The 11,917-nt window shown below is 37.2% G+C and overlaps 1 protein-coding gene across 1 annotated transcript; it reads right to left on the bottom strand.

Moving 5' to 3' along the window:
- Positions 1-2,333: 2,333 nt before the first annotated feature.
- LOC107675718 (26S proteasome non-ATPase regulatory subunit 5-like) lies at positions 2,334-9,487 on the bottom strand. Its single transcript, XM_016470131.1, has 10 exons — positions 9,286-9,487; positions 8,548-8,692; positions 6,635-6,748; positions 6,422-6,550; positions 6,234-6,343; positions 6,010-6,152; positions 5,280-5,471; positions 4,039-4,148; positions 3,816-3,956; positions 2,334-2,832 (listed from the first exon to the last, which is right to left on the bottom strand). Exons 1-10 carry the CDS (start codon positions 9,459-9,461, stop codon positions 2,575-2,577), a joined length of 1,518 nt encoding a protein of 505 aa, XP_016325617.1. The 5' UTR covers positions 9,462-9,487; the 3' UTR covers positions 2,334-2,574.
- Between the last annotated feature and the right edge of the window lie 2,430 nt (positions 9,488-11,917).

Genomic DNA, 11,917 nt, shown 5'->3' with positions numbered 1-11,917 from the left:
CAAAATATCTTATTTTGTGTTTAGCAGAAGAAAGAAAGCCATACAGGTTTGGATGTTCATTTTTGGGTGAGGTAACCTTTTTAATGTTAAAATACTTTTCCAGCCACAGTTTAATGTTCAGCTATAAGTAAACCATGACTGAGTGGATGGTTTTGAGCTATACCTGCATTTCATTCAACGTCTTATTCCTACTGCAAAAGACTACCAACTTGAAGTCTGAATTCTTGGACTTTTGCAATTCTTTTTGTCCCTAATGGGTTAAATTGTAATGAAATTTCATTGAGATCCCTTATTGTTTTTGCTTTTTTGTCGCTAAAAAAGTTGTGAAATTTTGCAGAGAAAAAAGACCAGCGTCTTGTCAATAGTGAAAAGATGCATGAAGCTTGAACTGGAACATGTGAAAACTCGAAATCTGGGAAATCATTTGCCCGCACATGAAATTCACGGTCGTGTGAATTCCTATTGAGATTACTGGATTTCGACCACAGAAATCGTCCGAACAATGTTAAATGTGACCACACCTATATGAGTTTCTTTCTTCTGCTGAGCACAGAAGATGATATTTTGAAGAATGTTGGTAACCAAACAGTTGACGGCAGCCATTGACTTCCATAGTATTTTTTTTTCCCATAATATGGAAGTCAATGGCTGCCAGCAACTGTTTGGTTTCTAGCATTCTTCAAAATATCTTCTTTTGTGCTCAACAGAAGAAAAAAACTCATACAGGTTTGGAATGACATGAGGGTAAGTAAATGATGAGAGAATTTTTGGGTGAACTATCCCTTTAAGTAAAAGGTGCAGTTGCATTTACTGTTGTTTGATGAATTTTCGCAGGAGAAATCCAGTCATTTCAATCGGAATTCACAAGATCTGATTTCTCCACGCTCATTTTGTAACTGGTTTAAGTTGGTCACATGGATTCACCGCATTTTGAAAGTGACAATGCATCGCTACACTATTGACAATAAACAATAGACCTTTTTTGCATGTGAAATTTTGCCAATATGATGCAGGGGTTTATTACAACTGACTGTCCTTAAGATAGATATTGAGAGCACGGTAATACTGATATTCGGTTTGAGTTTTTTTCCACTGACGTGAATGGCAGCTGATTTTTTTGTCATCTCGAGAACAATTTGAACAGGTGAATGAAAGAGTGGTTGAAGGAGTTACGGAGTTTACGCCTTTGGTTTTAACTGGCCAATCAAATGCACTCTGCATTCAGACCACATGCATCACTCAGTAATGGCAGGATTTTGGTTTCATGAACGTCCAGCCTGTTTGAGACTCGCCTCTAATCATTCAGAAAACTTTTGGAAACCGTTGAAAAACAGTCCAGTCTTTCTCCCATCTTCCAGAGTGCCACCTCCCTGTACATCACCAGTGTGCCTCTAAAGACTTTGTATGATTTGATGGATGTGTGAAAGAATACATTTTTGTTTGTATTTTTAACGTGAATATTTTGTACATATTGTTACCTCTGTGAGGCTGTAAGAAGTGCATGTGTGTGCAATGGTTTGTGCAGTAAAACTCAACCCTGAATCCACTGCTTCACTTTTGACCGTCTTTTAATATTTGTCAACTAGTCTTGGTGGATAGATGATGATTCTTTAACATTGGAGCTAGTTTTATCACTTCATTAATAACAATATTGCCACCTTCTAGATTGAATGGTTGGCCATGGCAAGCACATACATCATATTGGAGTCCAAAACGCACATGAATGGTTCCTCAAACCATGTGTCTTTTTGAAACGAGTTGTTCGGTTTAATTTCAAAGCGATCAGACTTGCACTTTGCATCTGGAGGAGGGTTAGTTCTTTTGACTTGGGTCAGCGTGTGAAACGCAGCATTGTAGGAGCAAGTTGCACAGGCAAACCACTCATATTTTGAGATTTGTTCATGTTTTTGTAAGAAGTCTCTTCTGCTCACCAAGACTGCATTTATTTGATCAGCAATACAGCAAAAACATAATATTGTGAAATATCATTGCAATTTAAAATAACTGTTTTCTATTTGAATACATGTTAAAATGTAATTTATTCCTGTGATCAAAGCTGTATTTTCAGCATCTTTACTCCAGTCTTCAGTGTCACATGATCTTCAGAAATCATTCTAATATGCTGATTTGCTGCTCAAGAAACATTTATGATTATCAATGTTGAAAACAATTGTGCTGCTTCATATTTTTATGGAAACTGATATATTTTGTTCAGGATTCTGATGAATAGAATAAAAAAAAAAAACAGCAATTATTTGAAACATATAAAAATATTACTAACTCCAAACGTTTGAATGGTAGTGTACATATAAAAAAAAAATATATCAGCAATAAACCACTCAAATGTACTTTTTAATGGCACAATAAGATAGAAACAGACCCAAATTCATTATAGTGCATCAACACCTGGAAGTATAAATATTTAAAGCACTCTAGAGAGACAGATCTGGGTGTGTTTAAGTGCTGAAAACTGTCTAAAGAGCTTTTGGTCACATTTGATCTGCACTCGACAGAAAAACAAACCTCTTGACAGTAGAAAAAACTCAAACTCTTACTGAAGAATAAATGTGTATGTCAGTCGGCTCCCTCTGTGATGACTGAAGACACAGCGTTGATGTAATAGGGTCCCTCGTTCAGGTAGGTCTTCAGCTTTAAGTAATTGTGTGCTCCAAATATCTCCTGAGCGCTGGAGGAGCTCAGCAGCACCCCCACCAGCTCAAACTTACAATCCTTTGCTTCTTTTCCAGTCCCCACTGAGCGATCCATCACCCACTCCACGAATCCAGGAGTGTCCATCATCAGCTGCTGAGCCCACGGCTGACAGCCAACGGCCTGGACCCAAACGAGCAGAGAAAACAACTTACACATGCATTTAAAGAGAACACACCACACACACACACACACACACACACACACACACAAAAGGTTGTTCGACTTCAGCTGGATTTAACAAATTGGTAAGATTTGCCACTTGCAGTTGGGGGAGGAGTTGAAAATTAAGGAAGATTATTTCTGCCATGTAATTAAAAAAGAAAAGTTGATTGTGACTTTTTGAAAGTCTCAATTCTGACTTTTTTTCCTCGCGATTCTGATTTTTTTTCCGGAGAAAAGTCTGAATTGTGAGATATAAACTCAGAAATGTGAGGGAAAAAAAAGTGATAAAACAGAATTGTGAGAAAAGTCAGATTTAAACTCAGAATTGTGAGGGAAAAAAGCTGAATTGTGGGGAAAAAAAAGATAAAATTGCAAATAAAAAGTTAGAATTGCGAGAAAAAGTCAGAACTGTGATGAGAAAAAACTGCGAGGAAAAAGGTGAGATATAAACTCAGAATCGTGAGAAAAATGTAGGATTGTGAGATAAAAAGTTGCAATTGGCTTTTTATTTTTTATTCCGTGGCAGAAATAAGCTTCCGTCGAAAACAGAGCGGTCAAGTTAGATGTTTTTCCATTTAATACTTTATGTAAAATAAAGTTCAACATAAGCCTTTACTATTTAAATTGATAAACGTGTCACAATACAACATTAAGACTACATGAAAAGAGATTTTACTGTTATAAAACATGGATTTGTGAGCATTAGAGCAACTAAAGGTATCAAAAGAAACACAAAACGTGTCATTGTTGTCATTGGTGAATCTGCTTGTGAGAAGCTGCGCAGAAGAAGCCAGCCGCCTGCTCTCGAATTGCTCTCGTGATGCTTTAATGACGTACGTCACTATTTCAAGTCAGACAAAATTTCTAACTGGCATGCACTGCATTGATCAGTCTGCGCAGCACCACGTAAAACACACCTAAACACACACTCTCTCACTTACAGTGAAGATTCGTAGCACGCTGCAGTGGAGCTCTGGGAAGGGCTGTGTGCTTATGTTTCGGATCATCAGCATGGGCTGAGAGCTCAGACAGTTAAACCACGACTCGGTCAACAGTAACAGGTCATCCGTCTGCTGCTCCACCTACACAAACCACAGACATCTCACAGCAAAAACCTCCATCTGAACACAAATCCTGTTAGAAAACACAGCGACACACACTCACAGGCAACGTGAGGAGCTGAGCCAGAGCCTCCAAACATCTGACCCGGAGTTCAGTGGCTCCATCAGCGGCCACTTTACTGATTCTCTTCAGCACGGACGTGAACTTCTCTCCTGTAACAGACAGCTGAGTGAGAAAGAGCTCAAAAACGAAGTCAAGCATCCCTGTAACTAGTAGGGCTAGGTATACTGATTCAGTTTGGTTAGATTCCGATTTGCAAGCTATTCATTTGATTCAGTTCTGATGTGGGTTGATTAAATTCTGATTCATTTGGGAATATTTTGGTTTTAATGTCCTTTTTGCTTACATATGAAAGTAATTCTCTCTTAAGGCCCGTTCACACCAAGCACGATAACTATAAAGATAACGTAATGATAACAATAAAAATATAGTTTTAAAAATCATTCTAAATTTAAAAGAATAGCAGAGTCCACACCCCAACTATAACGATAAAGACAAAGAGAAACGATATCATTGGAATCACTTTCAAAAAGATTTTTTTCCAGCTGATGAACGATAAAACACTGACAGCCAATCAGAATCCATCCTGCTGTAGTCAGCTCAAGAATTTAAAGCGGCAGACGAGCGTGCACTTAGAATAAACAGACAATATCGTTCGCTGGTGTGGACGCTAATATCTTTATAGTTATCGTTCTTGGTGTGAACGGTGCTTTAGACAATAATAATTATTGTTATTATTATAAAAATGTTCAGCAATTTAAATATAAACACTACATATTGAATAATTACAGTCACATTTCCAATGATTACTGGATTACTGATTCAATTGTGACTCATTTTGGAATATTACGTACAAACGTAATTCTCTCTTAGATAATGCTGTAAATTATATATAGAGAATTAACATAAAAATGTATGGTTAAATAATTAATGACAAGGCCCAAACTTTGCAGTTCAACTGCTATTTGTTCAACAGATAATCAAAACTGCTCTGTGGATAGCAACTGAAGTAAACCTGAAATTGCATTTCTTGTGTAAAAATGATACAATTATTCAATTATATACAATTATTAAATTCTATGAAAATATACAAATTATTGCTAAATTATAAATTGAAAACTTCAGTTATAAACACACGTCTGCGAATCAAACTACACTTGTTGTGCTGTACTGTGTGTTATTGCATGCCATAACTACGGAACTAACAGGCTTTATTAAAAGCAGATCTGAATCATAAACATCTCTCATTTTGAATGGTCTATTGTGCAGATGTGTTCACAAACCTGTTTTCTGCAGAACTTGTTTACCCTCCACAGTATTGCCAAGCACTCCGAGCGTATCCAGGGCAACAGGAGTCAGTGTGGGGTCAAGGTTCATCGCCATGGAGAAGACCACCTCAAGGAACACTGGGTATTTCTCACAGACCTGCTGAGGACTGTCCATGATCGCCAGACTGCCAAAGAACTTCACCAGTCCTATAATAATAATAATAATAACATAGAAGAAAAATTATATTTACATTTACAGCAATGTAACCATTTGACATTTCCAATAATACAAGGATTTCAAAAGGATAGAGATTTAAAAAATAAATAATAATAATAATAATGATATTTACATTTTTAGCAATTTTAATATAAACAATTGATATTTAAATATATATATTCAACAATTTCCATGACATTTTAAATGACTGCTGAATAAGGACTTATAAATAGATAGATAGATGATAATTATTATTATTAAAATTTTCAGCACTGTGGATATAAACAATTTATACTGAACAATTTCTATGAGATTGTTCTAATTTCCAAAGATTACTGGATACAGATTTATTTATAAATAATAATAATAATTATATTACATTTTCAGCAATCTGAACAAAAACAATTTAGCCTATATTAAACAATTTCCATGGCTTTTTAAGATTTCCAGACCTGGAAATTAAATGAAACTTCCTGATATTTCCAGGTTTTTCATGGCTGTGGAAACTCTTCACATTCATACACTCACCTGGCAGGTAAAGGCTTGAGAAGGGGTCGGATTCTGCAGCGTTTATCATGTTGGAGATTTTATCCATGATGCCTTGCTGCGCCAGATACTGACGGCCATGTTGACTCTGAGCCAGATTGGTCACCATCTCTATAGCAGTTGCTCTGGGAAGAGAAGAAAGTAAGTTTATCTCTGCCAGCATACATGTGCTTTATATTGTATGATAGTGTGTGTGAGATCATTACCTGACCAACACATCGTCTCCGGTCAGTTCCTCCAGCATCTGTGAGATTAAACCGCTGTTGGCGCAGTAGTCCAGAGACACTGGAGACACCGTGGACACCTCCACTATCAACTGCACACACACAACGGACATGATTAAGCTCGAATCTCTCATAAAGTTCATTCCTTCCATCCACAAATGATCACAAACCTCATAAACTCTGTATCTGATGATGTCACTTGTGAGCATTACGTCCTTCATCTTGTTCAGCAAATCAGAGTGAAACAGAACATCAAGCCCTGCCTTCGTGTTGCTAAGTTTACTGAGGGCAGCTATCGCCTGACCAAAAACACAACAAACCAAATTAAAGGCAGCTCATGCAGGAAAAACAGTGATGTAGCAGTGCAGTGCGGGTCTCGGTACCTCTTTGGCCACAGCGATGCGCTCGACGCTGATGCACTCAATCACATCACACAGGATCTCTGCACTGTTCAGCATCTGGGACACTCCTTCAGCGTGACCAGCCACACGGCCCATCTGTGAACAGAGATACACAACGGATGGATCGATGACACGAAAGATCAACTCTTACTTGGAATAAACCTGTATAGAGTGCACCATTCAGGCTCCAGAAGTAAAAATCCCATTTATTTTCCCCATAGGGGAATTGATTTTGAACTATAGCTTATAAACAGCATTTCTGTTATTTCAACGTATTTTTAAATAATTGCGTTTAACAGTGGAATTTCTGGTGAGAAACTACATTACCCATGATTCTGTAAAGAAATCTCCATCAATAGTGTGCAACAGTCAGGCTTTGGAAGTAAAAAACCCATTAATTTTCTTCATAGGGGAATTGATTTTGAACAATCACTTATAAAGCTTTTAAAGACAGACCTGTTATTATGAGCTCTGAGGTTGTTAATCGATGGTATATGCTTTTGTTGAAGCCATCAGCCTGCATTATTTCAACTTATTTTAGAAATAATCGTGCTTAACGGCTGAATTCCTCATGAAAAACTACCTTACCAATGATTCTGCAGAGAAATCTCCACCAATTAGAGAATTTATTTATATAGCACCTTACAGGCTACACAGTAGCTCCAAAGTGCTGTAAATTACAAATAGAAACCAAAGAGCAGCAGGACAAAACATAAAAACATCCATATAATAATATACTAAAAAGGCAGAGAATACAGATATGACTTTAAACGACCTTTAAAAGCCTTAAGGGTTGAGGAAGATTTAACCTCCAAGCTGCTAGCTGTAAGCGAGCAACGTATGTTTGGCAAGTCCCAATATAAAGAGCATTACAACAATCTAAACGAGAGAAAATTTAAGCATGAACAACTTTTACCAAGTCACTGGTCTGGATTGGTTTCACTTTGGCTTTCAATTTCAATTTGGCTTCATGTACAATAAAAACAGGACTGGTCCCAAAATGGACCCTTGTGGAACCCCACAGGTAATAGGCGCTGAAGCTGAGAAATAGGCTAATTACCCATCTTCACTGAAAAGTATCTATGTTCCAAATAAGAGGCAAACCATTTTAAGACCTTCCCCTGAATGCCAACAAACTGCTTTAAACGAGACAGAAGGATCCGGTGATTGATGGTGTCAAAGGCTGCTGACAGATCCAGTAAGATTAGTGCTGCATGATTTCCAGCATCCGTTAGTGCTGGGCGGTATACCGGTTCATACCGAATACCGGTTTTTACGTATTAAAAGGAGTCGTGTTTAGTCACTATTTAGTGTGGTATTTTTTGACAATATTCACTCATCATGACAGTAAAATAGGGCATTCTAAGTCAATATACTGCAGTATTTCCTCTCTCAATCAGTAGAAAATATGGTTAACACCCGGTCATGCATGAAAAAAAATACCGTCTTGTACCGTGAAACCGGTATAATTTTGAAAAATACCGTGATATAAATTTTTGGTCATACCGCCCAGCACTAGCATCCGTAATCAGAAGAAGATCATTAACAACCCTTTAAAGGGCTGATTCTGTTCTATGACCACCCCTAAACCCAGACTGCCGTTTGTCTAGAATATTCATTTCATTCACAATGTTTCATGGGATTGTGTTTTTTTCCCTCATTAAAGCCGTTAAGTCTTGTACCTTTGTCCATTTTTCATATACCTTTTTGCTTCAGATCAAAGTTTATAATGTTGTGATTCTCCTCGTAGCTGGTTGGTTTGGTTCATGGCTTTTAACTCTTCAAACAAAGACTTTTTAAAAATTATTTTGGGAAAAACACACTTCTGGTTATCCGAAGCTGCTGAAAAGGTGGATGGAGACTGTTGCGTTCTGTTGTGCACCTTCAGCACTGACCTGTGTGAGCGTGAGCACTTTGACCGAGTCGTTCGGATGGTTCAGTCCGCTCTGGAGTGCCGTCTTGTAGTTCTGAGCCAGCTGGATGGGTTCTAAAGCCTGCAGAACACGACTCAGGATTTCCACACACACCTCGATCTGCTCTCTGCACCCAAAACAGTCCAATTTTAGTTTTCCATGACACTTTCCACCCTTTCTCTATTTTCAACTTAATTTTTAAAAGAATATTCCTGAACCTAATTAATGCATAATGCATAACAGATATCATTTTTATGTGCAAGTGCACAGCCCTATAACACATTAATCTCCTTTTTTTTTTTTTTAAAGAGCAAGAACATAGGTTTCTTAGAGCTCCTTTAACTTTTGTGGCATTTAAAAATCTTATTCTGATCCTTACAACAGCTTAAAAAATGGAATGCCTTAAAACGGTCTAAATTACTGGCAATATACATTCTAAAATAAATAAATAAATATATAAGCAGCGTGTATCCTGCTTGGAAATATTATGTTTGTGTTTAACAATGATAATGCCTGTTTGTTATTCGAATAGGTTTAACAAAAAAAGTAAAAAAAAAAAAAAAATCATATTCTCAACTTATAATAGGTCTTAAATGCATAAAATGACATTATTATGTGAAGTATGAAAAATAAGTAAATCAAACTGCTCATGTATGCAAGTGTCAGCGTGGAGTCTGTAGTATTTATTGTGTCTCTTGACTCAGCAGAATCAACACTCACTTGTCATTTGTGTTTAAAAGGCCGAATATGATCTCCAGTCGGGCTCCAGACACCGCCTGCCTCAAACCGCTCACGGGCGTCGCTAAAACGGCCGTCCGGAGGCTCTTGAGCTCCTCGATCGGATCCTCTGATTCACAGATTTCATTCAGCAGACTCTCTATAGGCGCCGCCATCATGCGCAGATGTTTGCGTCACGTGACCGAGGGGCGGGAAACCTGCTCGTGGGCTCCTTTGCATAACGGCTGAACAACGAGAAATAAATCCTTACAAAAATGATCGTGAAAACCATAATGTTTGCTAAAATAAATAGTTATTGTTAATACTGCTAAACTGTGGTAACTTGTTTTTTTGCTACCACTGTCGTCAAGAAAATAGATTAAAATACAAATTAATAATAACAATATGATTATTATTGTTATGATGATTATTATTATTATTAAATGTTAATTCTTAACTGAATGATCATTGAAATTTAAATATTTATGTATTTAACATGTTATAGTACTAACTCTGCTATTTGATATGTATCTGATATTTGGCGGAAGCTACGCAGTGACGACATTGTAAACACGTAATTTGACGTATAAATCAACGCCATGTAAATCAACTTGGACCTCATTTTAGTAAAACACATCTTTCGTTTTATTTATGATTTAACTATGAAGTTTTGAGAAGTAGCCTACATCGAATATTTGAAGAGTCACGCGCCAGTTTCCAGATGAGCGTTCAGGTAATGTATAAACGTATTTTATTAATTGTACAAAATGTGTTCGTACATCTACGCAATTTGAATGAGCTTGCTTTATTTGCGTCTGTGATTTTGGTGTATATGAGAGACTTGTTTTCAACGTAAACACCATCACTAATTATGGATTTGATTGTGAGGAGAGATTCTGTACTTCCATCAACCGGCCACTAGATGGCGCCATTGGGGCGTGTTGTCTCAGCATCTTCATTAATTGATTATTATTTGCGGCTGTTAATTAACATTTGTGTTAAGCAAGAATCCCTTACTGTGATGGGATCATGTCGTCATACCATGGTACTTTGATTTATACCATGGTAATGATTGATTTCCATATTTATATGCCTTATTATTGTCATTAACCATGGCAAAAATGAATACTCCTACAAAAAAGCACCATAGTAGTAAATCTGGTACCATCACGATAATACAACAGTTCTTGTGTGCTAGTGAAGGCTCCAGCAAAAGTTTGCCTAGTTGATTAAGCCAGTTCTTTATTAGCAGTTCTCAGAACATCATCATACCTGTATTGTATGTGAATACGAGTGTGTGTGCTCTTCCTTAGCGGTGTGTATTTGTGTGGTGTTTGTATCTGTATGTCTCTTCACATCAGTGTTTGTGGACTCTGTGAGTGTGTGTGGTGTGTGCCGGCCTATTGCCGGGTATTGAACAGTAATCCCTGTTAGGCCGTGGGAATGTAGGCGAAGTGCCAGTGGATAAGCCAGGATCATTCCGGATTATTCCACACTGGCAGCTCCATTTAATGCCAGCTGCACAAATGCCCATCCATAGAGCTTCTACGGCTGGAGAAAATGTCTTAGGGTGCCAGTGTTTCATCCTCATGCCTGCTTATGTCACTTATGTCTATCTATCTGTCTGTCTGTGTATTTGTATATATAATGCATAACAAACATTTTTTAACGTCCCTTTGGCTCTCCAAGGCTGCATTTATTTGATCAAAAATGATTATGTGAAATATTATTACTATTAAAAATATCTGCTTTCTATTGTAATTTATTGCTGTGATGCAAAACTGTATTTTCAGCATCATTACTCCAGTCTTCAGTGTCACATGATCCTTCAGAAATCATTCTAAGATGCTGATTTGCTGCTCAAGAAACATTTCTGATTATTATCAATGTTGGAAAAAATTTGTTCTGCTTATTATTTTTGTGGATTCTTTGATGAATAGAAAGTTCAAAGGAACAGCTTATATTTTTGAAACATCTTTTGTAACTTTATAAAAGTCTTCACTCTCACTTTTGATCAATTTAATGCATCTTTAATAAATAGAAGTATTAATTTCTACTTTTAATCAGTTGTATATAGCATATTTGTGCATCTGCATGTGACCTCCTGACTGTGGCTTTAATTATGGGTGGGATACTCCTGTTTGCACACACACGGGTCAAACCATCTCAACTGTGTTTGTGGAAGAGCCTGAATTCAATGGCCTTATTGATGAACATCACTCTCAGACTTTTCAAAGAGTCTGTATGTCCACGATCAAAGTGGATTTGGTCTTTTTCTGTTCTCATGCATTCTTGTAGAACACCCTCATTTTTCTTTAAACATTCTTGTGTTAGAATTTAAGCCAGTTTCACTGTGTGTGTGTGATTAGAATAAGGAAATGTAAAATAAGAAAATTTCACTATCAGAGACAAAGTCACGGCATTTTTTTTAGAAATAGAGAAGAGAAAGTACACATACACACCCATATAAACACACAGAGAGTTCTGCCTAAATAGACCTTCACTTCTGAGTGTGTGTGTATGTGTGTATGTGTGTGTGTTTCAGAGCAGGTCATCAATGGCCTCCCTGTTCCTCTGAGGTAAAATGAGATCCTACACACACACACACACACACACACACACACACACACACACA

The sequence above is a fragment of the Sinocyclocheilus anshuiensis genome, unplaced genomic scaffold, assembly GCF_001515605.1.
Source record: "Sinocyclocheilus anshuiensis isolate Anshui unplaced genomic scaffold, SAMN03320099.WGS_v1.1 scaffold708, whole genome shotgun sequence".
NCBI classification, from domain to species: domain Eukaryota; kingdom Metazoa; phylum Chordata; class Actinopteri; order Cypriniformes; family Cyprinidae; genus Sinocyclocheilus; species Sinocyclocheilus anshuiensis.
Note: the sequence above shows the minus strand (reverse complement) of the source record. Positions and strands in the feature narration are given on the sequence as shown.